This window comes from Clupea harengus, chromosome 4 (genome assembly GCF_900700415.2).
Source record: "Clupea harengus chromosome 4, Ch_v2.0.2, whole genome shotgun sequence".
NCBI classification, from domain to species: Eukaryota; Metazoa; Chordata; class Actinopteri; order Clupeiformes; family Clupeidae; genus Clupea; species Clupea harengus.
This window is the reverse complement of record NC_045155.1, coordinates 30,211,204-30,236,203: the sequence shown is the minus strand read 5'-3', so window position 1 is coordinate 30,236,203 and position 25,000 is coordinate 30,211,204. Positions and strand designations below refer to the sequence as shown.

General features: G+C 45.7%; 2 protein-coding genes across 2 annotated transcripts in view; both read left to right on the top strand.

The window, feature by feature from the left end:
* LOC105893628 (membrane-associated guanylate kinase, WW and PDZ domain-containing protein 3) overlaps positions 1-701 on the top strand; it is a 65,772-nt gene extending 65,071 nt beyond the window's left edge. The window contains exons 16-17 of the mRNA XM_042707545.1: positions 133-336; positions 682-701. Of these exons, the coding sequence (XP_042563479.1) occupies positions 133-336; positions 682-701 (224 nt within the window). The remainder of the gene's footprint in view (positions 1-132; positions 337-681) is intronic.
* A 6,141-nt stretch (positions 702-6,842) lies between these two features.
* iqsec2b (IQ motif and Sec7 domain ArfGEF 2b) overlaps positions 6,843-25,000 on the top strand; it is a 75,303-nt gene continuing 57,145 nt past the window's right edge. The window contains 1 exon segment of the mRNA XM_042707699.1: positions 6,843-10,083. Within this exon segment, the coding sequence (XP_042563633.1) occupies positions 9,581-10,083 (503 nt within the window). The 5' untranslated portion in view covers positions 6,843-9,580.

Below are 25,000 nucleotides of genomic sequence, written 5' to 3'. Positions count from 1 at the left end.
TCTTCCCTGCTCCTCCTCTGCTGTGTGTCGGGTCTCTTTTCTTTCCTTCTTTCTCTTTTGCCCTCCCTCTGGTTTCCCTATTCCTCCCTTTCCTTCTTGCTTTTCTCTTCTCTTCCTCCCCCTCTCTCTCAGTGGAGCTGTCCAGCTTGTCTCTCTGTATGACCAACTCTAAGCTTGGCGAGCCTTGCTTCTATGTCATCGGTCGGACCGAGAATACGCGGTTGGTAGTCGTTCCCGTTAGTTCTCCATTTTTTTGTTTCTCTACATCTATCTCTCTCTCTCTCTCTTTCTCTCTCTCTATCTCTGTCTCTCTATATCCCTCTATCTCTGCCTATCTCTGTCTCTATCTCCCTTTATCTCTCTATCTCCCTCTTTCTCTCTCTACCTCTATCTCTCTCTGTCTCCCTCTTTCTCTCTCTCTCCCTCTATCTCTGTCTCTCTCTCTATCTCCCTCTCTCTCCCTCCATCTCTCTCTCTCTCTCCCTCTATCTCTGCCTGATCCTAGTCTCTGTCTTAATTGTCTTAACTGTGGTGATTGTTGTAGAAAGTGCCCCTTTTGTGCCCCCCCACCACCACACCTCCCCAGTCTGTCTGTGTCAGTCTGTCCGTGTCAGTCTGTCCATGTCAGTCATTCAGAATCACTGTCCTGTGTCACTGTGATTGTGTCGTGGGGTTGTGCAGTTGGGGGTCTTGGGGATTAAGACATACAGTGAATGCTCTCTAATTAAATCAAATATGACTTATGTACCGAGTGCACACACAAGATACACACGCCCTTTTACTAGCAGTCAGGAGGCAAACTATTTCAATCAGTGTGTCTTCAAGCTATTTAAATCACTGTGTCTTCAAACTATTTAAATCAGTGTGTCTTCAAACTATTTAAATCACTGTGGCTTTAAGTTATTAAAATCACTGTGTGCCTACAGTTGCTAAAATAGTTATTGCAAATTTGCAGAGACTCGCTCCTGAGGGAGGAAACTGCTTAAATAAAGGTTACAGTGAAAAATAGGCTGAAGACATGACGCACAAAAATGAATGAGCTGAAGGTTTTGAATAACAGTTGAGTCACCTATGCCACCTTGAGCAAAGTTAGCCTTGAACAGCGTTAGCTAAGTTAGCTTTGAACAGCGCCTTTCATAGCCATGTCTGTCTGTGTTGAAAAGATTCAGACATGCTGTTCACTCTTAGTCTCGTTGCAGTGGCTTGTTAGGCTGTGGTCCAGTTGGTCTTAAAAACATGCACATTTGCATTAGAATGCTGGGTTGTAGCGCGTCACAACTATTCAGAACCTCCACTGCGTTATATTCAAAATGAATGACAGGAAATGACCTCATGACAGGTTGGTATGAATAGAATTTGATGTGAATGAATGTCAGACATTTTGAAGCTGGTCTCACAGTGACTCTGATTATGACTTATACTTACACGTAAATGACACGTATATGACGTAATAATGTATTTAATGGAGCACACCATTTAGTGTGTATTTCATTTCTGCTAGGATCAGACAGCTGGTACAGACGTCATGCCAATATATATTTTATGTATATATTTTATAGTCAAATCTCACTATCCTAAACTATTCATATGCTAATTTAGCTGCTTTGCTTATTTGCTGAAATAATTCTTTCTAAAACAAGAAAGTTATGTCTCTCCCTCTCTCTCTCTCTTTCTCTCTCCTCTCTTATCTCTTCCTTTCTTTTTTCATCTCCCTTTCCTTGCTCTATCTCTCTCTTCCTCTCATTCTGTGTGTCTCCCTCTCTTACTGTCTCTCTACCTCCGATTCTGTGTGTCTCCCTCTCTTTCTATCTCTCTCTTTTCCCTCTCTCTGTCTCCCTCGTTCTCTTTGTCTCTACAGGCCGTAATCGCTCAGCAGCCTTCCCCTCTTCCTCTCTCCACCCCCCTAAGTCGCATCTGGTTGCAGTAGACAGGAGGGGTCGAAGGTCACGGGCAGGGGAGAGGGGGAGGTCACAAGGTCAACAGGTCAGGAGTCAAAGTTCTTCAGGGAGACGAAGTAGGTCGGAGAAAAGACAAAAAGGAGGAGGAGGAGGAGGAGGAGAAGAGAGGAGGAGGAGGAGTAGAAGGAGGAGGAGAACAAGCAGCCCTGACTCTGCCGAAGTGAACCAGGGGGAAGAAGAGGAGGAGGCGGGTCGGCCAAGCAGTCACCAGCAAGGTCAAAGGTCAAGATCACTGTCAGCTGGGGCGGAGCGTAGGAGGGGTAGGAGCTTACCCAGAAACACCCGGGAGAACCACAGCGATGATGAGATCACCGTGAGGTCACAGCGAGAGCGAGGGAGGGAGGGAGGAAGAGAGAGGGAGAAGGAGAGGACGAGTGGAAGCAGAGAAAGGGTGAGATGGCTGGAGAGTCAGAGCGAAGAGGAAGAGGAGGATCACAGAGAGGAAGGTGAGGAGAAGGAAGATGAGGAAGATGGCGACGACGTTTTTATGCCGATCCCCAACCACAGACTGCCCAGGCCTCGGCAGCAGCAGGTAGAGGAGTGGAACAGCGAGGAGGAGGAAGATGTGAGGGAGGAAGAGTGGGTGAGGGAGCAGGGCAGCAGGAGAGAGGGAGCGGAGGACGAGGATGAACCTGAGTGGGACAGAGAGGGAGAGGGAGGACAGGAGAACCTGGAGCCACAGGAGGAGAGGGTGCGAGCGTGGGCCTCCGAGGTGCAGAGGGAGAGGATGCGTAACCTCCAGATGGAGGGAGACGGAGAGAGGGAACAGAGTCCTGCCGTGGAGGAGAGAGAGGAAGAAGAGAGGGACGAGAGCAGGCCCCAGAGCAGGACGCTGCCTCCTCTCTCAGGTCTCCCCGTCCTCCCGGTGGGGGCCAAACCGCAGCTCTACGTGCCCGTGCTCCCCCCCCTCTCTGTCGAGGGCCTCACCCCACCCCCGCCCCACCCCACAGCACACCCCTTCTCCTTCCTGCGCTCGCCGGGGTCCGCGTACGCCAAGTCGGAGTCCGGGTCCAGCGTGTCGGCCACCAGCACGTCTGCGGCGAGTGTGTCGGGACTCTCCCTGGCCCTGTCCAACAACCACGGCCACTGGAGAAGCAAAGCCCCCCTGCCAGGACCCTGGCTCAGGCCCAGCCAGCACACACTCAGCCGGGTCACCCAGGGGAACCGCCTGGCCCAAACACAAGGAGGAAGAGGAGGAGGAGGAGGAAGAGGAGGAATGCCCAGGTTCATCCACTGAGTAAAGGTTTTCGAGGCATGAAAGCTTGTTTAGTCAGCACCGTTGACTTGGCATGACTTCTGTGGGCTTTATTATTTGAAAAATGTAGGATTTTTTTTTTTTATTTGGACCTGTGCACCATCCACATTTTTGCTCCATTTTTTCTAACTCTCTCCTTCATTTTATTTCATTTCTTTGGCTTCCTTTTACGACTTTCCATGTGCCTATCTCTATCGGTCTGTAAACTACTTAATCTTGTGTTGTATAGCGAGTGATTTTCTGAACGTTTCTCCCGCTCATTCTGCTGGCGAGGAACCAGCTCCGACGTCATGTCGTGTCGCGTCACGTGTAGTTCTGGTACTTCTGGTTCTGGTCTCCGTTGTGTGTGTGCGACCTGTGGTTCTTGTGTGGTGTTTAAAGCCCCCCCCCCCTTTAGTGGGGTCCTGAGCAATTCTCCAGGTGTATAATCAGTGATACCTCGCCTCGCCATAGAGAGCAATAAAAGGATCCTCCTGCCTGCCTGCCTGGGGCCGCTAGCAGTGCCCCTCCAGAGCAGGGGAGAGACTGGCTGGGGGTCTGTTCTGTTCCTCACTCATCCTCCCTTCCCTGAGCAACGTTAATCCCCCTGCTTCCTTTTCACCGTCACGCTTTCAACTGGTTCCTTAAAAGAGATCTTGTGTAAAGAGTTCCCTGCAAATGCCAAATTCAGGAGCAACACTGGAGTGGGTGAAGGAGAACGTCTAGCGTGCCTGATCTGTGTTGTCCCTGAATGGAGGCATTACCAATGGGAGCGCACTGGAGTGGGTCAAGGAGAACGTCTAGCGTGTCTGGTCTGTGTTGTCCCTGAATGGAGGCATTACCAATGGGAGCGCACTGGTGCTGATGATGTCACCAGCTCCCGTTACGCATGCATCCCCCATTTCAAGTGCCCCTCGTGGTTGCCTTGGAAACCAAGCCCACTTACTGTCTTTAACCTTGAACCCGGGTGACCTCCACAGCCCGCCGTGATGTCACAGCTCCCGGGATGAAAGTGGCCACTCAGGATGATCCAATGTGTTTCAGTTTCACCCCCACCCCCACCCCCACCCCCCCAAATCCCAATGGAGTCAAGGCCTCCGATCGATTCCCTGTCACCAACCACTTCGCTGAGAAGACCTAATGTGGCCAGCACCCACTGGAACATTCAACGAACCCCACACACACACACACCCACCCCCGTGCAAGTAGAGGACTGTGTAAATAGATCTTGGGGAACAGACTGTACTATAACACCACTGCCACGAACAGTCAAACTGCTACAATTATCCAAAGTTCATTCCACGGATCTAAAACATCCCATTAAACATGAAGAAATTCAGTTATTTTCGCAAAAAGATGGCATTACATATTGTGTGAGATTACAATGTCAGACTATACACTGTTTAAATACCACTGTTTGACTGTTATAAACTGGGCGTAAATGTATGGACGATGTAAACGCTAGCAGAGACATATGAAGCCATATAATTTGAGTTGGAGCGAGGTCTGAATATGATGCATTACATGGCAACTAGCGCCACACAAATAGCATCTTTAAGTGCAGAGGTGGGCAGAGGTGGGCTTCAGTGGCCTCTAATAGATACCCTGCTAGTCGGAGATCCAGCCAGGCTCAGTGCTCTTACCTGGATTGGCTTTTGAACGTCGGCGGAAGTGAAGACGGATCAAATCGATGGTTGGTTGGAGGCCGTGAGGAGAGTGTGTGGAGGATTCACTGATTGTTTCGGTTTTTTTTCCCAGACACCCACTTTGCCTTGTAGTGAAAGGGGGGGGACTTAAGAGAGGTTTTTAAATAGGCTATCTATGGGGTTGCATTTTTTAGAGGATAAACAAGGTTTGCTGGTTTGTTGAAATGCCTTGTAGACATTCTGTTCAAAGTCAACCATAGATGCTTTTTGTATATATAGATCATTGGTCCACAGTGTAGCCAACCAATTTAATTCCAGGCAGTACGTATAACAGATGTGTTTATTTTCATAACTGATAGATTTGCAATGAATTCAGCATGGAAGACATTGACATCCTTAAGACAAAACCAATATTTTGTAAACAATCTGCCAAAATGTGGGGGTCAAGTCAAGCATTACAGACAAACACCCAAGAACATATATATATATATATATGAGTGTGTATGGCAAATATACGCCAGTGTAGCATTATAAGGCATTATTAACATGAGCCAATAGAGAGTAGAAATATTTTAAGATCCACTTGAAGCCTTCCCAGCCGGACTGGGCCATAAAGGGGTTCATTCAGGTTGTCATATGAGACGTACCCTCATAGACGTTGCAATAAAAAGAGTCACTGTCTAAACACTGTCTATATCTGGAGGAGTGTATCTTAGGGTGTTAGACAGTGTGAGTTGCAGGGCAATGTTTTTGTTTTCACAAGGTTGAACTGGCTTTGGTTTCTTTCATCTATGGAGAATGCAGTGTTCCTGTGTTTCTATGCTTATTCGAATCTAAACTATCTTCATGACATATCCTTTGTGTACATATATAAATATAAACATGAGTATAAATCAGAGTGTACAGTTTATTATAAATATTTACAGAATTATAACATTATTGTTTATATTATGATTGTTACCGTATTATTATCAATAATAAAATGAACATATTTATCAAAATTCAAAGAAAGTAACAATAAAGTGTAAAATATATATAAAATATATTTGCTTTCTGTATTTTATATTAATGTGTATACAATGGAACACATACAGTACTAATGTGTAGACGCCTGGTTATATTATAGGGGTGACAAAAGTGACAACAGACATAACTCTCATCTAAATGGGTCACTTCCTTACAAATTGGGAGATGGAGGGAGACGGTGAGAGGGCACAGAGTCCTGGCGTGGAGGAGAGAGAGGAAGAAGAGAGGGGAAGAAGAGAGGGATGAGAGCAGGCCCCAGAGCAGGACGCTGCCTCCTCTCTCAGGTCTCCCCGTCCTCCCGGTGGGGGTCAACAGACATATCTCTAATCTAAATGGGTCACTTCATTGCAAATTACACACCGGACATTTTCATTGGGGTGATAATTGAATCTCACAGCCATTTTCTGATTAGCTGCAGTGCAGACCTTTTGTTTCGCACTTAGCTTTTCGCACATGCCTGCGTTTGCTGACTGAAATCGAAGGGAGCTTCCATATAGTTTGTCCAGTTGCCGGAAATCACGCGGTCTATCCTCTGCAGTGAACCAGCACTGAAGGAATAGAGTGAAAAGTATTGGGACGACCAGGCACAGTTGTAACATTGTAACATTGTTGTAACTTGCTTTATTTCTAAGCTTGTGTCAAGTGTAAAGTGATGCAACTCAACAGACAACACGTATAATGGCATCAGCATGCTACGTTAAAGAATTCAGTTTGTCTCAAAAGTAAAAAAAAGTAAAGGCCCCCTTGGCCTAAAATGTCTCTCAACTTATTTACACCAAAAGTGAGAGATATTTGTTCTTCCCATTGTGCATTTGGAGCCAAATCAATGAAACCCGAATAATTTTTTTTGACAAATGTAAATATAAAACAATGCACTTGTTCTGATGTATTCATATATATTTGAGCTCTCTGACAGTAGATGGCAGCAGTGAGCCGAGTTTGAAGTTCACCCACACAAGGCACCAAATATTGTGCATATCTGTTACCTGAGCCAATGTGCAGCTACAGAGATGGTATGACAGGGCACGTACGGAAAGGATTCGTGTGAGGAAATAAACTATTTATCTGCAGCCACATACTTTAAGAGACACAATTTTTGCACGAAGCGCTTTTGCAGGTGCTTGACCATGGGTCGGAGTGTCCACCATAGAGTAAGGCTATTCACTCTGCTTTGTGCTGGTTCATTGGCTGGTCATCGGTTTTTGAAGTGAGGCATTACTAACGGTAAAATGCAGTGGAACCTGAGTGTGGTTTTACTCATGTGGATAATGATAATCATTGCCCAAGTGGAAAAAGTACATCAAAGGTGGGATTTGCAGAGGACACACAAAATTAAATGAGTGACAGTGGCTATATGTATTAAAACAAATAATGGTTTGATAGAAGCAGTTGCCTAGTCTCAAGAAGTTTGAGAGTCAGGCGCGGGTGGGGGTGCGGCGCGCACAGAAGCGCTGAGAAAGATAAGCAGAGGAAAGCGCGTTTGTCGTGAGAGCCAAAATGGCAGTTCCCTGATCGCACCGCAGTGCAAGATGCACTGCTCAGCTGTCACTACTCTCCCCGATGATTCACGTCTCCGGAGGCTTTGAGCGCGATCGTTTAATGGATTTTCGATGGCGAAATTGGACAGGGAAATTGGCTAGCGCGGAACATCTGGCGAGAGGGATATAAAACCCATATGTTCGAACTTAATGTGGCAGGTTCACATGAGTCAAATTAGCGTGACAGCGAAAACGCCAGATCGATGCTAACTTTTAACCAGTTTTTTTCTTCTTGAATTGAAGGCTCTGCAAGATGTAAATGCAAGAATCCTAGTGATTTTGAGGCAAGTAGGCTATTTTTTTTACTCTGAAGTGGCATAATTCAGCTGAAAATGATGCGTACCCAAAACGTTTTTCTATCATTCCGTTTCTCAGCCTATTTGCTCACACAGTAGGTAAACTTTGCAACGCAGCCAATAAAGATTAAACAGCACCTGTCACTAAAGATACGGTTGAAATATTGAGATCCTGCTCTATTTCTTCATAAGGATTTATCTGTGTGTGCGTTTCACATTGGGAACGGAAATCTTCGAGTGTGTCAGTGCATTATCCGGTGATGTGAAAGCCGCAGTAAAGCCAGTATCTGCCGTTTGGCTAATAGAAAGGACGCAGATACATTCAGCATGGCCTGGCATAGGTCCCATCCCAACGTTTTGAATAATTAAGAGGATCTGACAAAAGTTGGAAAAATTATTTGGACTTATTCGGATATTTTTCACAAATATTTTGATGACTTGAAATCCTCTGAATGTTGTTTTTTCGTTGCGGTAATTTGTGCGTGGAAAATCGGCTAAGTCATGAATCACATATAATTGGATCCACTCGGATTTCTCGAGGTTAATCAAACCGTCACGGTCCTCAAGTTAAGGATGAGGCGCGTGTTGCACGCTTTGCAGCTGGAGACTCCCGGAAGGAAGAGTATCATTTTGACAGCGCGTGTCCAGTGAGAGAAAAGCGCCTACCGGAGACACTCGAGACGAACTTAAATGATTTTACTTTTATCTTGAATACTGGTGATTACAAAACACAGAAAACTGAGAGATCAGTCGGCATATATGCTTACCATTTAGGGACTGCATGGATAAGGAAGACAAGGATCAATCCCCTACACTGCGCTTTTGAGTTGTGCTGAAGTTCACCATGGGGTGAGGAGGAGAAGAACGTGGTCAGTTTTAGGAGAGGGGTGAGTGACCGAGAACATGGATTGTTTGTTACTTCAATTTACTTCAATTTTTTGCGATTTTTCACAGCTGGTTTCTCCCCTAACCATTTGATTTCCGTGGTCTGCTGAATGGATGCGTTTTTTAACCTGTGGTTTCATTTGTTATTTTTCTCCAGTTGATGTTGAATTACACTTGATTTATCTTATATTGGTACCACCCAGTGCACTGCAAATGTCAACATAAGGCAGGTAACATTTTATATAGGGTGTTTGGCGCGCTTTCTGATTTTTTTTCTTATTCTTGTTCACTTAACTCTGGACTTCCATCTGATTGATGGTGCAGACTCTATTGCATCAGATGCCGTCTTGTAAAATGGAGGAACATGAAGGATTGCTCTGAAAACACCCACGATTTTGCCCGATTGAGCCACTGCCGTACATTTTTCATCACACACTTGTGTGTCAAGGTGACTAGCGTGCAGGTTTCAGGGCTACTGGATATCTATAAAGGGTCCATTAAGCTCAACTAGTATGCAAGAAGAGGCATTTTACCCTACTTCCTTATTCTCACTGCCAATCCATTATTCTGCCTTCTAGGGGGATATATTTTTAGATTATTTAAAAAAAATTCACTGGGTAGATATAGGATGCACCATGTTGTTCATAGTTCCACTGCAAGCAGAACCCTGAATGTTACCCGGTAACAGGTTTTGAGACTGACACAAAATTAGGCCTACTTACCAACTGACTGAGTCTCGTCAAACAGGTGCCAGCTCCACATTCACTATAATCTGAAGAGGGTCTAACTGCTAACTCTAAAGTGTGACTTTATATTTCAAGTCAGAGCAGAGCTAACAGTACTGGGGGAGAACAGCATTACACTCACATTCTCCCACGTTCAACTGTTCTTTAGACCCTCTCCATATCCCCCCCCACTGGTCTGCTCAAGTGGGGGGGGGGCTTAACCCCCCAGGGTGGTCACCAAGGCTGATCCCCTACCAACGGGGGTCGTGACCATGGAAACGAGCCCGGAGAGTCCGAATCGTGCGGTGGAGTACCTGCTGGAGCTGAACAACATCATCGAGAGCCAGGCCAAGCTCCTGGAGAGCCAGCGCCGCCGCATCGAGGAGCTCGAGACCCAGCTGGACCGGGTCAACCAGGAGAACACGGGCCTGCGCTTGGACCAACACAACTCCTGTCCCGAGCCAACGCCGGTCCCCATCCAGAACCACACCGACCAGAGCCCAACCCAGCCCTCGTCCCTGCCCCTCAACCCCTCCTCGGGCACGGGCACTGGTGCTGGCCCTCTCCACAACAGCAACAATGGCACCGGCAGCACTGCCACCAGCCCGTCCTCCTCAACGGCGCCACCTGCTGGGCTGAACCGCGAGCGGCGGAACCACACGCGTCTGACCCGTGGGCTCTCATGCGGGGCGGCGCCGGTCGAAAGGGAGCGGACTGGACGACTGGAACGGATCGACAGCAGCGGAACCAACACGACCCCCGCGCCACGCAGACAGTAAGAGTCTGATCTTATCATAGTCCTCTTCTCTCTTTGGCATGGTGATGGTGAAAATGCTTCTGTGGTCCTGTCATGAGAGTAAACCAAAGATGTGTCTTCTGCAGCCTCTCTCCCTCTGTTTGTCTCTCTCTCCTTCTCTCTAGCTTTCTCTCACTCTCTCTGTCTTTCTCTCTGTCTGTCTCTCCTCCCCAGGTCTTTCTCTCACTATTGAGCGATACTAGATTATAGCAAATATACTTCTTTGGTGTCATTCCCCCTTGGGGTTTCTCTACAACATCACCCTTGTTTTCCATGGAGGGGTTCACAGTGGTGATGATGGCCAGAGCTATCTCAGTGGAGTGCTGTTTTTAATGATCTGCTTGTCAGAATTTAGCTGGGCTCAGATGAGTGCAGTGGTTAATCAGTGCTCGCTTTGAGTTGGAGTACACAGCTGCGATGCAATGCGTCTGTGTGTGGGCTGTGGACTTCTATGCATCTGATTGTGTGTGTATGCTTGTCAGTGAATGAAAGTTCAGAGGAGCGAGAATGTGTGCTTCACACTCTTCTTCTATATGTGTGTGTGTGTGTGTGTGTGTGTGTGTGTGTGTGTACGAGTGAGTGTGCTCTAATGTAAATAAGTGTGGTGATTTTCACAGAGGGGTGAGCTTTGGTGTGTGTGTGAAAGACTGACTGCAAATACACTTTCTGTAGTAGGATGTGAAAATGCTGTGGGTCTTTTGTAGCTCTGTGTGTGTGTGTGTGTGTGTGTGTGTGTGTGACAGAGAAAGAGAGAGACAGAGAGAGAGAGAGAGAGAGAGGGAGAATGGGTCTGTGTGTGTGTTTGCAGGTACACATAGTGTACAATCAAAACAAAAACAAAATGTACACGCAACCTGCTTTGTGTGGACAAGCACAGTCCCACACCGGACTCAAACTCACAACCTTGGACATGGGAGGCGGGCGTGCTAGCAAGGAGGCTAAAACCCACTGGGGCTAGCATCTGTCGCTAGCACGTCTCTTTAAGTGTTCGGGAAGTGAGGTTTACTCGCAGGACAGCACTGTAGCCGCTGGCTACTGTTACACTCACCCCCGGACTCCCATCCAGGTTATGGCACCGATGTAACCTGCGGACATGGGAGGCCGGTGTGCTTTAAGCAAGGAGGCAAAAACCTCTCTAGCGGGTGCTAGCTTAGCGTAGAACAGACTTACACTGACAGACAGCACTGTGCATCCGTAACACTCACCCTACTCTTCATACGGGTGTGTCTCGTGTCACCGTGCAGTGAGTCACGTGGTGACAGAGACGTCGGATTGAGGGGATTCAATGCTTCATTTACATTTAGTCATTTAACAGACGCTTTTATCCAAAGCGACTTACAAGGATGTATACACATTTTTTACATTTACACTGATGGCACACTGCATATCAGGAGCAATTAGGGGTTCAGTGTCTTGCTCAAGGACGCTTCGACAGGGAATCGAACTAGCGACCTTCTGATTACTAAACGACTTCTCTACCTCCTGTACCACTGTCGCTTCAATGCCAACATGTATCGGGGTTGGTAGAATCATGGTGTGTTTACTGTCTGTAAATCTCTTTGAAAATGACAAAGACTCTGTGTCTGCCTGCAGGAACTCCGGTTCACTTGCTCTGCTGCCACGGTGAAGTGGTGTTGTAATATACCATCACCGCAGGGAGAATTCGGCATCATGGGAACAGACTATGCCTGTCTCAGAGTTTAATGTCAGACAGAAACTAGGCTGGTGCTTTGTGGCTACAGCAGTATTAGCACCTAGTCATTTCATCAGAATCACTCTTCTTCTCGTTTTATTTCTCCCTCTCTCCTTCCCTCTCTCCTTTTCTCTTTCATTCTCTCTCTATCTCTCTTAACCTACCTCTCTCTCTCGCTTCCTTTCCTCCCCTGCTTTATTCATTCTCTCTCTTCCTCTCTCATCCTTTCAGTCAGAGACTGCTGTTATGTACGGTGTTTTCCATGGCTTGGTTGTGGCTCTCCACCTGTGCTGGATTTGTTTGTTCGATATGCGGTCGGTCCATACTGAGTTGCTTGAAACGGAAGCAGTCCTTTTTTACTGTGCATCTAGGTATAGATGTTGCTCTGAACGTCTTTGGTGGTGCCTTGGGTTCTCTCACATGTTACGTGACGCTGGGTCGATGCCAGGCGAAGTGTCATCTGATTCAGCTCTCCACATATGGGCACGGTGAATATAGTGTCTCGTCCCCGGCATTTTCACATGCCTCATCGGTGGAAAGAAATCATGTGAAGAACTGGGTAGCATTTTCTACAGGTGGCCAGCTCCCTGAAGCGGAGGGGTTTACTCAGGGGTTTCCAGAAGAAGTAGCCTTTTTGTTATTTACAAGGAGAATTTCCTTGCAAGAGCACATACACACACACACACACACACACACACACACACACACATGGTAAACATACAAGGTCTCTGAGCCTCCCCTGTGCCTCTTTAGCACACTGTGTGTGCTTCTTCCTCCTACATTTTTCTCCTGCCTAACAAAGCCCTCAGAGTCATAGTTCTATCTCTGTCATAACACACTCTCTCTCTCTCTCTCCCTCTCTCCCTCTCTCTATGTCTCAATCTCTTTCTCTCTCTCCCTTCCTCTATCTCTCTCTCCTCTCTGTTCCTTTCTTTCACTGCTTTATTTGTTTCCTCTCTTCTTCTCGCTTTATTTCTCCCTCTCTCCTTTTCTCTTTCATTCTCTCTTTATTTCTCTTAACCTACCTCTCTCTCTCTCTCCCTTTCCTCCCCTGCTTTATTCATTCTCTCTTTCTCTCTCATCCTTTCTTCCACTGCTTTATTTGTTCTCTCCTCCTCCCCCTCTCCTACGCTTGTCTCCCGTAGGACTGGTTAGTCATTAGTAAGTAACACATATTAGTGGTGTACGTGGGTGTACAGCGCGCCGCTCAATGGCTTCCTGCCTCAGACGGCCTATAGTAAGAGAAATGGTGACAGAGATAGATACTATAATTCCTGCCTGATTGTGTGTGGATTTACTTCTCCTCAGTAGGGCCCTTCATTTTAAATGGGATCTTGCTTCATTTTATTGCTTTCTTCAGGAAACATGCTGCACAAGCCCCCAGCTTCAAGAACACTTATGATCTTACCATTGAAGAGTAATCCAAAGATTTGGTCCTCGGTTTGAGTTAATCTCATCAAAGCAGACTCTCTCTGTTTTTCTCTTTTTTCTCTCTTTCTCTCTCTCTCTCTCTCTCTGTGCTCTCTCTATCACTCTTTCCTCACCCTTCAGCATAAATGCATGTCCTTTTTCAGGAGCGTTTCAGATGCAGTTGGAGTATAAATAATATCCTTCCTCTGGCTCCGTTCCTTGTGAGCAGAGTGAGTCCATCGCTCAGAGATACCTCTCCGCTGTCCCTGCAATAAAGCTATTTTGAGACGCTCTTCCTTTTAGGAGGCGTCCCGGTGCTGTGTTTGACTGCGCTGTGCCAGGAGGAGCGTGGCTCTTTACATCATTTTGCTTTTTTCGCGTCCGCTTTCAGCCGCTCCCTCCCTCGCTCCTTCCATCCACCTCGCTGACCCCCAATCCTCTTGTCCCCTCCGTGCCAGGGCACTGATTTTATCCTCTATTTTTTCCCTGTCCATGGTACTGCATTTTTCATCGTTCCCTGTCCGTGGTACTAAATCCAACATTTTTCATCTTTCCCTGTCCATGGTACTGAATTTTTCACCTATCCTCTTTCTCTCCTACTTAACTTATTCAACCCATGTCTTCTATGCAGGTTTCTCTCACTCACACTCATCCTATCCGTCCTTGCTCTTCTCCTCCATCTCTCTCTTTCTCTCCATTCTCTCTGTCTCTCTCCATCTCTCTCTTTCTCTCCATCTCTCTCTGTCTCTCTCCATCTCTCTCTTTCTCTCCATCTCTCTCTTTCTCTCCATCTCTCTCTGTCTCTCTCCATCTCTCTCTTTCTCTCCATCTCTCTCTTTCTCTCCATCTCTCTCTGTCTCTCTCCATATCTACTGCACTGATAACAGATGGTGAATCAGTGTGTGTGTTCTACCATTTTTTCTCCTTTAAAGGGACTCTTACTGAGAGTCACTCTCACCCTCTCCATCTCTCTGTCTCTCTCCATCTCTCTCTCCTTCTCTCTCTATCTCTCTCTCTCTCTTATTTCCTTCCTCCATGACTCTCTTCCTCATAATTTCATAATTATCTTTATCCATGTCTTTATCCATGTCATCTTTTGCTTCCATTTCTCTATCTACCTCTCTTCCCCTCTCCTTCCCTTCTTTTATCTATCCTACCTTTTTCTATACCTCCCTCCTTCGGCTATGCCTTGCATCTCTCTCTCCTTCTCTCTCTCTCTCTCCCTCTCTCTCTTTCCCCACTCCTCAGCAGAAGGTGTGTAGAGTAGTTGAGGTGATAACGACTGTGTTGAGGATGCTCTTAACAGACTCTGATCCTCTGTGCCAGTCTCTGCCAGTCCGTGCCTCCTCGCCACATCTCTGCCCTCGTCTTCCTGTGCCCTCTGCTGCCCTCCACGCCCACAGCCAGCTGTGTGCCAGCGCCGCATGGTGCCAACTACACACACACAGGGCATGGCTTCACTTTCCAAACAACCGAGAATGTGTGTAGGAACTTGTGTGTGTGTGTGTGTATACAGAGAATATACACCAGTGTTTTCGTCAGCCGGTAATTACTGTTCTTTGCCTGGTGAAATGTATTTAAAAGAAAAAAACTTATTTTATAGGATATTTCTCATTTTGTGGTACCATTGCTTTGATAATAATCCTGAGTAGCATCTAGGCTATAAGATTATGCAATTTTTATGTTTTCACAACGACGTAGCTAGCAACAGTAAACAGCGCATTTCTTTTTTTAGTTTTACGTCTTTTACAAGAGATTACATCTCTTATTTCATCTCTTTGGTTGCAAAGAAGGAGAGTCTGACAGTTTTTTGATTGCATCAAAGTACAATAGAGTCAAGCACGATTGTGCTGCGAAGTTGCCGTTGCAGCCTATACTATGGCAGATGGGTAGGATATGAACATTATCTATTTAGAGGCCCACCCTACATCCAAATGTCCATCCCAACATGGCATCCTGGTTGCATCTCTTGTCAACCTAGTTGTACGTTATATAGGCGCCATCATATTTGCGATTGTAATAAATTGTTATTGAAACATGCGCTGGTAAGTTTGATTTTTTTTAATATCAGATAAATGGCTCAGTCTTGGTCTCAGCCGGTCTCTCTCTCGCTCTCTCTTTCACTATCGTTTGCAATACTTTGTCTGCAGTTAACCCCTCTGTACCCCAGACCTTGTAGCATAATAAGAGTTGAGTTTGAATTGCACGCAGGAGTGTAATCTGAGGCAACCCCCGGGCACCTGTGTGTGGCTCGTGTGCTTCTGGATTTACTCCTGATGTAATTGGAGGTAATACCTTCATTGTTGCCCTGTGGTCCGACTGTGTTATTACGCGAGCAGACATTACTAGCTGTGCACAGTCAGGCTATCACAGCCAGCACCTGGAAAATAACATGAAATGACAATTTCAGCAAATCAATGTGTTTTTGGTGTTATTTTTTTGGAAAGGCGGACCAAATCAGTTCTCATCTTGGCCCAGGTCGTGTGTACAGCCTCAGCAGTCGTGCAGTAAGGAAAACACAAACACATGAGAAGCCTAATGGAGAGTTGAGCACACATTGCCAACAGATTGCTTTACTACAGAATACATATAGCAACATTACAGGTGACCCTATTAAATCAAATGCCTTTGTAATGCCTTTATAGTAAATGCTTGTCAGTTGTTCAGCTGACAGACGCATATAAATAACTTAACACATCTGTTGTTACGTCATAGCTGTACTTTTCTGTGTTTAACCGGTCTCACTGGACAACTAAGCACTTAACAGTTTCGTCCTTTAGAGCGATGCGTGTGCGAGAGTATACTGTAAATGTTTTCATGGGTAACCGGCTCTCCTCTTTGGACGATATGGTGGCTGTTATATAGCTACTAGGGTTCAGCTGCTGCTGGTGGTTTGTCTTTTTTTATCACACACACACAGATTCATGGTATACAAATGTGTTTGTATTCAGACGGAATCACTGCAGGGGGTGTTAACCTAGTCTAACCTAACCTAACCTAACCTCACCTCACCTTTCTTAAACTTAGACCGTTGCACCGTTGCACTGTTTGTTTTGTATTGTATTGTGTTGTAATGTATATTTTGTGTAAGCACACTGAGAGTCACTCTACCAAGTCAAATTCCTTGTTTGTGCAAACTTACTTGGCCAATGAAACCTGATTCTGATTCTGATTCTGATTCTGACCTCACCTAGCCTAGCCTAGCCTAGCCTAACCTAACCTAACCTAACCCTAGCCTAACCTACAGCGATGCAGATGCAGACAGCCTGACACCTCATGTCCTAACTACCGGTGTTATTGATGCTACCTTCATTGCACTGCTAATGGGTGTGCCTGCTGGCTGTGTTGTTGCTAATTTGAGTGTGTATGAAGGACATGTTAACAGTGCATGCTGTGAGGGTACATTTGTGTGTGTATCAGCATGTCTTTGTGCATGTGCATTCCCGTGTGAGTGTGTGTTTGTTTTTTTGTTTGTGTGTGTTTAAGTGTGTTGGTGTAACTGTGTGTGTGTGTGTGTGTGCATAAGCTTGTGTGTGTATGTGTGTGTGTGTGTGTTTGTGTGTGTGTCCAAGCAGGGTGCAATTAATTAGGGTGACCTGAGTTTAATTAATGCATGGAGGTGCAGATCACTGCTGTGTCCTTTACACACAGGCCAGAGGAACTCTATCCTCTCCCGCCCCTCTCTCCTCTCTCCTCTAGCTTTCCCTCTCCTCTCCCTCTCCTCTCTCCTCTCCCTCGCCTCTCCTCTCTCCTCTCCCTCTCCCTCTCCCTTTCCCTCTCCCTCTTCCCTCTCCTCTCCTCTCCTCTCCTCTCCTCTCCTCTCTCATCTCTCCTCTCCCTCTCCTCTCCTCTCTCCTCTCCCTCTCCTCTCCTCTCTCCCCATCCCCTCCTGGGATAGCTAATATTAGACCTCTCTGTAGCGCATCTACCCTTCCTGCAGACCACAAATACACCGTACCACCGATTTGAACCACACGAGCACAAACACCGTATACCTTACAATACAGTCTGCCCCGGCCGTACTAGAACAAAAAAATTAACCCCTAGTCTGCAGCCTGTACTGAAGTGACAGGGCCGGCAGACATCGCAGAGCTCCAGCTTGTTCTGATGTCACAGGGCTCCTCGGTCAGAGCGGAGCGGAGCGGAGGGTGGAAGCCATGCATCACTAAGTACGCCTGAGTGGTGTGACTGGATGGCCCAGGGGCCGGGCAGGCACTACAAACACAACTGTGTTTTGTGAGCATCTTTACTCCAAGAGAGAGAGAGAGAGAGAGAGAGAGAGAGAGAGAGAGAGAAAGAGACAAAGATAGAAAGAGAGAGAGGGAAAGAGTGAATGAGTAAGAGAGAGAGAGAGAAAGAAAGAGGAAAAGATAGAGAAAGAGGAGAGAAAAGAGAGTGAGAAAGTCGGAGAGAAAGAGAGAGAGAGAGAGGTAGAGAGAGAGGCTGCCTCTCAGCCCTTCAGGTGGTTCTATTTCTGTTGTCCTCTTTTCGGTGCCTTCTCTGTCTCTCCTTCTCTGTCTCCTTCTCTGTCTCTCCTTCTCTGTCTCTCCTTCTCTGTCTCCCCTTCTCTATTCTCTGCTCTTTCCTCTGTCTCTCTCATGCTCTGGTCCTGAGATGGGTATTGATCAAGCAGATGTTAATGCACAGCACTGCACAAACTGAAAGCTCATTTGTCTTTCTTAAACATCCAATCAAAGTGTGGGGATGGTTGTGCAATGCTGGTTTTAAACATTCATGTTCTCTACCTCCAGATAGATGTCGGTGAACAGATGTTTGTATGGCAATCCGCTGCATGGAAAAAGAGATTTTCTGTAACATAATCTGCAGCAGCAGCAGACCTGTAATCGTCCTTGATTGGCATGGTTACGGGAATGATCGGTGCACAGAATCATATTTCATGCAAATATATTTAGGTTTGTAATCATTTGGAGTCGTCTGTCGTATGAGAGATTAATGTGTGTTGCGAAATTCAGGACGCATATTTTCATCATGCTTGTACTGTATAAACACGCAACAAATGTAAAATAATTAGTCAAATACAAGTAATACACATTATATTTATGATAACTTCACTACCCATATGGTGTCAGCAATTTAAAAGAGTGAAGTCTGAACACTGAACCATCTGGCTAAATAACTCATGTACTTCAGTTGTCACTTGAAACTTACGGTAAGCTAAAATAAATGGTCTATTATTGAAAAAGAAACATGACACTCGCAGTAATGCTCTCTCATGCTTAAGTTCATCAGGGACATCTTAGAGTTAAAAACATGACACTCACAGTAATGCTGTCTCGTGCTTGAGTTCGTCAGGCACATCTAACAGTTAGTAGAAAATAAAACTTCAACCTGTCCCAGAATCCCCCTGCACGGAATGACCAGGGCGAGTGTCATATGGGGCTCAGGTGGGTGCCGTCACGTCACGTCACGTCTCACACTCCCAGAATTCCCTTGCAGGGTCGAGCCCAGGGTCAAGCAGGGGTCAAGCCCAGGGTCAAGCAGGGGTCAAGCCCAGGTCAGTGTCCAGTGAACTCAGTGAGAAACCTTGGCAGCAGTTGGTTGTCAGACAGACAAAGCAAACTTCTGTGCGGTGTGTGGTTCTCTCGTGGCTCAGCTGGTGTAGGCAAACATACCGACACCAACACCAAGGTCATGGGTTTGATGTTTGTTGTGTTACCGGAGAATTGGAGTGTAAGAGCATTCACATCAATGAATAAATGCACATGTCTTGTCTTAACCCTGGAGTTCTGTACTTCTATGAGATAAGAGTATAATCTTTGTGTGTTTAGTCTGTTGAACAGGACGCTTGGGGGTGTCCTAATCTCCGAGCCGTTCATCAAAGACGCTGATGTCATGGGCATCTGTCCGGGGCAATTGTGAGAGAGACTGTGTTATTTCTGTGTGCTGTAGTCTCTGGGACAGGATGCACAGCGCTGTCAGAGCCCTGGAGACATTCATCAGTGGCGCTCGTGTCAGATCTGTGCCGGGCATCTGTCGTTTGCTGCCAGTGAAATTCATTTATGAAGGAACACATACTCACTGGACACCCCCTGGAATTAAAGCATATGTCTGAATGCAAATTGTCCTTCTCGCTCTCTCTCTCTCTCTCTCTCTCTCTCTCTCTCTCTCTATCTCTGTCTCTCTCATGATCTCTCTCTCTCTTTCTCTCTTGATCTCTCTTTTTTTCTGTTTGTCTCTGTGTTATTCTCATACTTGATTTAGTGGTTAATCCCATATTAATCCCTTGTTAATGGGATAGCCATGGCATTCCCAAGGGCACTCTGTGTCTCACTGGAAATCAAGCATTGGGTGGAATGGATGATGAAAATCTGACATTCTGTATGTCAGCTGTTTTACCATTTAGTTGAATGGTAAACATCTTGCATATATACGTGTGTATATATATAGCTATTTATTTTACGTGTAGTTATAGTGATCTGTCACCTACTGCCGTTATTTACATAATATGACATAACATACTTTGGCGTCAGGGTTGTATGACTAAAGGTTTGGTATGCGTTTCATGAAAGTGTCATAGACCAACCACCGTGGTAACTGTGTGTTCAAAATGATGGTCTCTCTGTCATTTAACTATGGTAGTTGTTCAACAACGCATTCCCCTGGACAGCTGTGTGTGGTTTAGATACGGTTCTTTAATGCACTGATGCCAGTGATGTGTGCACCAGGTCATATGCTAAGCCATTCAATTCATTATTATTATTATTATTATTATTATTATTCATTTCCTTGCTTTGTGGGCTAAATGTGACATTCCTGTCACCAACATCTACAATACACCTAGTCAGTAATTAGCATGAAGGTATTGTTCCATAGCATTCGTGGTTCACTGCATTAGTGTGTCTTTATTATTGTTCCCATGTCCAACAGACCTTTTAACTGGGGCTGGTGTAACTGAGCCCAGAAGATTCTAGAGTAAGTTGGAGCCGATGCAGTTGGGCTATTATGAGTTACAAGTGATATAACCGGCCGTGCCATCATATTCATATTCAAATAGTGTCCTCTATAAATATTCATAGGAAAGTAGGTGTAAGTGTTTATGAACTTCATGGCAGGAGAAGATGAAGAATCCGACTCTAAATGGGTCGCGGAAAAGGCTACCGTTGAGTGGAGTTTTTCTTTCTTTCTTCATTTCTTTCTTTCTTTTTTTCTGTTTTCTTTTATTTTTTTGGTGTTGTTGTTTATGCGATGTATGCCTGTGGGCTTAGCACAAAGCTGCCTCATCACGGCAGCCTGTTAACTCATAAACAGGCAGATGCAGAAATCTTTTCTAAAGCACTCAGCCACTAAAAAGTGAGACATGGGAAACCCCTCTGTCTCCTGCACAAATCCTGTCCGCACTGGATTCAGAGATGCCTCTAATACCGCACTACTACTCCTTGTAGTCTAAAGTAGTATATAGCTAACTCAGTATTCTAAAGCTAACTCAGTATTCTAAAGCTAACTCAGTAGTATTAAGCTAACTCAGTAGTATAAACCTAACTCAGTAGTATAAAGCAGTCTAAAGCTAACCCAGTAGTATAAAGCTAACTCAGTATTCTAAAGCTAACTCAGTAGTATTAAGCTAACTCAGTATTCTAAAGCTAACTCAGTATTCTAAAGCTAACTCAGTAGTATTAAGCTAACTCAGTATTCTAAAGCTAACTCAGTATTCTAAAGCTAACTCAGTAGTATAAAGCTAACTCAGTATTCTAAAGCTAACTCAGTATTCTAAAGCTAACTCAGTGGTCTAAAGCTAACTCAGTGGTCTAAAGCTCACTCAGGAGTCTAGCCCACTCATTAGCAGGCAAATGCATAAATATTTGCCAAACCCCACAGCCACGCAGGAAGGAGCCATGAGAAGGCTATCCCATCTTCTGCGCTCACGTGCGTTGGATTCAGAGACGCGCTTCATCAGAAACCACACTACTGTGTCTAGCAGTCTCAATGGCATGTGAACACAAAGACAATCAATCAATCAATCAATCAATCATGCTACGGTTTATATTGCATTGTGGTTGCATGTCACAGGGGTTCGGTATGATGTCCAAAGCCTGTGTAAATGGCAGATTTCGCACCAGAGTAATTGCAAGCCAACGAGGTCTTGTACGTCGGGACTGGGAGCTGCATAAGCTTTTCCTTGAAAAACTCTCACTTTGGCCCAATTTGCCCATTTAGTGTCAGCGACTGTCAGCCTCTCTCTCTGTGTGGGTTGACTTCATGTCGGCATAGTTGTCGCTCGGATAAAAGACCGGATATGCCCAGTAGGAAAGAGCAGTACTGGCAGATCCTAGATTTCTCACGGGACGATCGGCAAACCGAGAGGAGGGGGTTTGGGAGATAGTTGCAAAGAGGAAAAACCAAGCTGTAACAACTTGGGTCTGCAATATCACGTCTGCAGCTGCCAACCATGTTGAAAGAACCATACCACAAAATGGCCTGTTCGAGAGGCAGGAGTGGGTTTGGGGATGGTGTAGCTTATTGCTCACTGTGTTAATGTACATTTATGTACAATACTTAGTGTATTTGGGTCATATGTACAATAATTAGTGTATTTGGGTCATATGTACAATAATTAGTGTATTTGGGTCATATGTACAATACTTAGTGTATTTGGGTCATATGTACAATAATTAGTGTAGTTGGGTCATATGTACAATAATTAGTGTATTTGGGTCATATGTACAATAATTAGTGTAGTTGGGTCATATGTACAATAATTAGTGTATTTGGGTCATATGTACAATAATTAGTGTATTTGGGTCATATTACATAGTGTCTTTCAACTCTGCAGAAGGGAATGGTACCATCCAAAGCAAGCAAACACACTAAGGGGGGGGGGGGGTTCTTGTTCAACTCACACCCTCTCAGTCAGTGATTTACGGCCTGCACTGAATGTAAAATGCAATTGTTGTAGGCTAAAAGCTCCACTTAAAAGCCCCCCTCCAATTCAATCCCATGCACACCCTCCCTCTATTTCACAGTAGAATATATTCTTTTGTGGTATTGGTATCCCATTAGGAGTCCTGCGCCATCATGGCATGCAATTTGCCAAGTGATAATGGACCAGCAGAGAATTCCATAGCACGCTTATGGCCTGTTCAGCTTGCAAGTATGCAAGAGATTTTAACACTGTAGCCCCAAACCTCTCTCTCATACACACATGCACACACACACTCACAAACACACACACACACAAACACACACATGCACAGGCACACACACATACACTCACACACATTCACCCGCATACACACACACACACACACACACACACGCACACACAAACACACACACACACACCACTCTATCCGTCTAGATACAGTGTGTGGGCAATTTTGGGATTTCTCAGTTAATCGGTTTAGGAGGGCCTGCTTTCAAAAGGAAAGAGTGTTTATTCTATTGCGGTGCTTGACAGTTTCTCTCATGCGTGCAGAAACATACAGCACACACACACACACTTGTGTGCACACATACATACACACACACTCACACACACATACATACACACACAATCTCTGTCTGTTTTTCTCTCTGTGCCCTTCCTCCCAGCTCTCCTTTCTTCCCTCTCTCTCTCTCTCTCTCTCTTCCTACTCTCCTTTCTTCCCTCTCTCTCTCTCCCCCCCTCTCTCTCTCTCTTCCTACTCTCCTTTCTTCCCTCTCTCTCTCCCTCTCTCTCCCTCTCTTCCTACTCTCCTTTCTTCCCTCTCTCTCTCTCCCCCCCCTCTCTCTCTCTCTTCCTACTCTCCTTTCTTCCCTCTCTCTCCCTCTCTCTCCCTCTCTCCCTCTCTTCCTACTCTCCATTCTTCCCTCCCTCTCTCTCTCTCTCTCTCTCTGCTCGTTCTTTGTCTCTGTGCTGTGATTCTCTCTATGCTGCAGATATGACTCACAGGAGCAGAAATTACTTTTGTGTCCCTCTCACTTTCACCCCCTCACTCCTCTCCGCCCTCTCTTTCTCTCTCTCTCTCTCTCTCTCTCTCTCTCTTTCTCTTTCTCCCTCTCTCTCTCTCTCTCTTTCTCTCTCTCTCTCTCTCTCTCTCTCTCTTTCTCTTTCTCCCTCTCTCTCTCTCTCTCTCTCTCTCTTCCGCTCCCTTTATCTTCTCCCTCACTTACTCTCTCCCCCTCCTAGTCCCTATCTCGCTCCATATTTACCTCCCTCTGCCTTGAACCGCTCTCTATCTCTTTATCCCTCTTCTTCCTTACTCGCTCTCTCCCCTTCCAGTCCCTTTCTCTCTGTCTGTCTCCATGTATGTTCTCCCTCTCTCTCTCTCTCTCTCTCCATCTCTCTTTCTCTCTCTGTCCACTGCCTCTTTTTTGCATCCAATCCCTTTTTTTTCAGTCATCATCTCTCTCTCTCTCCCCCCACCCTTCTCTCTCTCTCTCTCTTTCTCTCTCTCTCTCCTCCTTCTCGTGCTCTCTCTCCCTCTCCATACCCTCTCTCTCTGCATCCGTCCCAGATTGTCTCTAAGTCCTGTGATATCTGGTATAGCGTGATGCATATCTCTCAGCTCTGTGTTCTCACTCAGACTCTACCCATCCAGGTGAGACGCAGGGCAGGAGAGGAATGCAACACACTTTGGCTGATTGGAGTACAGCATACCTGCGATAAGCAGCGGCTGATAAAACATCAATCACGCCTCAAATAGCTGCAGGCTGCAGTGTGGAAGCGGGCCTTATGCGGTTTCTGATCGGGTCCAGATCTGTTTCTGAGTGAAGTGCTATCTGAGGCGGGGTGATCTGCCAGAACCGTTTGGGTTCATTAAGCTTCAAAAGAGTGTGAGGATTACTCTGAGATCACAGGGAGCAGAGGCAGTGTGATTAGCTACTTCACCGAAACAAAGTGCCATTAATCTTTTTCAACATGCACGCAGACACACACCGATATTCACACACACACACACACACACACACACACACACACACACACACACACACACATGCCCAAAAACGCAGAGTGTGGACTCAGCGATTTTGTAGAATACATAGAGAAAACAAATTAAGAGTATTTGACAACGCAATACTTTATCTGACTGACTTCAAAGGGAGAGTCTAAGGGAGAGTCTCAGACTGAAAAAGTAGACTTTGGATTTTAATTGAAAAAGCTGAGTCAGCTTGATTCAGGCAATTAGTTTAGTTTTTCTTCACTTGAGAAAACAAGCACAGGAAAGTCAGTTTTGAACGAATTCATGAAATGTTGTTACATTTTCGTTTTTCCAGTGTAAACAGTACTGCTTGCTACTTCACCATACACTGTCATTACAAAGTATTATTAACTTCACATGACACATGTCAATCACACACTGAGCATATTTTTGCCAAGATCCTTTGTTGATAGCAGTAACACAGCTAGTACCATGAGGACCAGTACCGTTTGTATTTACTGCAAGCTCCAGCGTCACAGTGAACATCACAGACATGTTATGCTCTTTTTGGGTGTATTCAGCCTCCCAGAAACGAACCTGCAGGGATAGGACAGAGGCCAAGCACCACCAAGTGTCCTCTCTTTCTCTCTCTCTCTCTCTCTCTCTCTCTCTCTCTCTCTCTCTCTCTCTCTCTCTCTCTCTTTCTCTGTCTCTCTTTCTCTCTCTCGCTGTCTGTGTCTCTTTCTTTCTCTCTCTCTCTCTCTCTCTCTCTCTCTCTCTCTCTCTCTGTCTCTGTCTCTCTGTCTCTCTCTGTCTCTCTCTGTCTCTAACTGAGACGCCGACGGCAACCTCTGGAAAGCACAGTCTCAGCCATCCCAATTGTTCCACTCGGCGATCCAATGGTGTGTGAGATGTCTCTGTCTGAAGACAAACT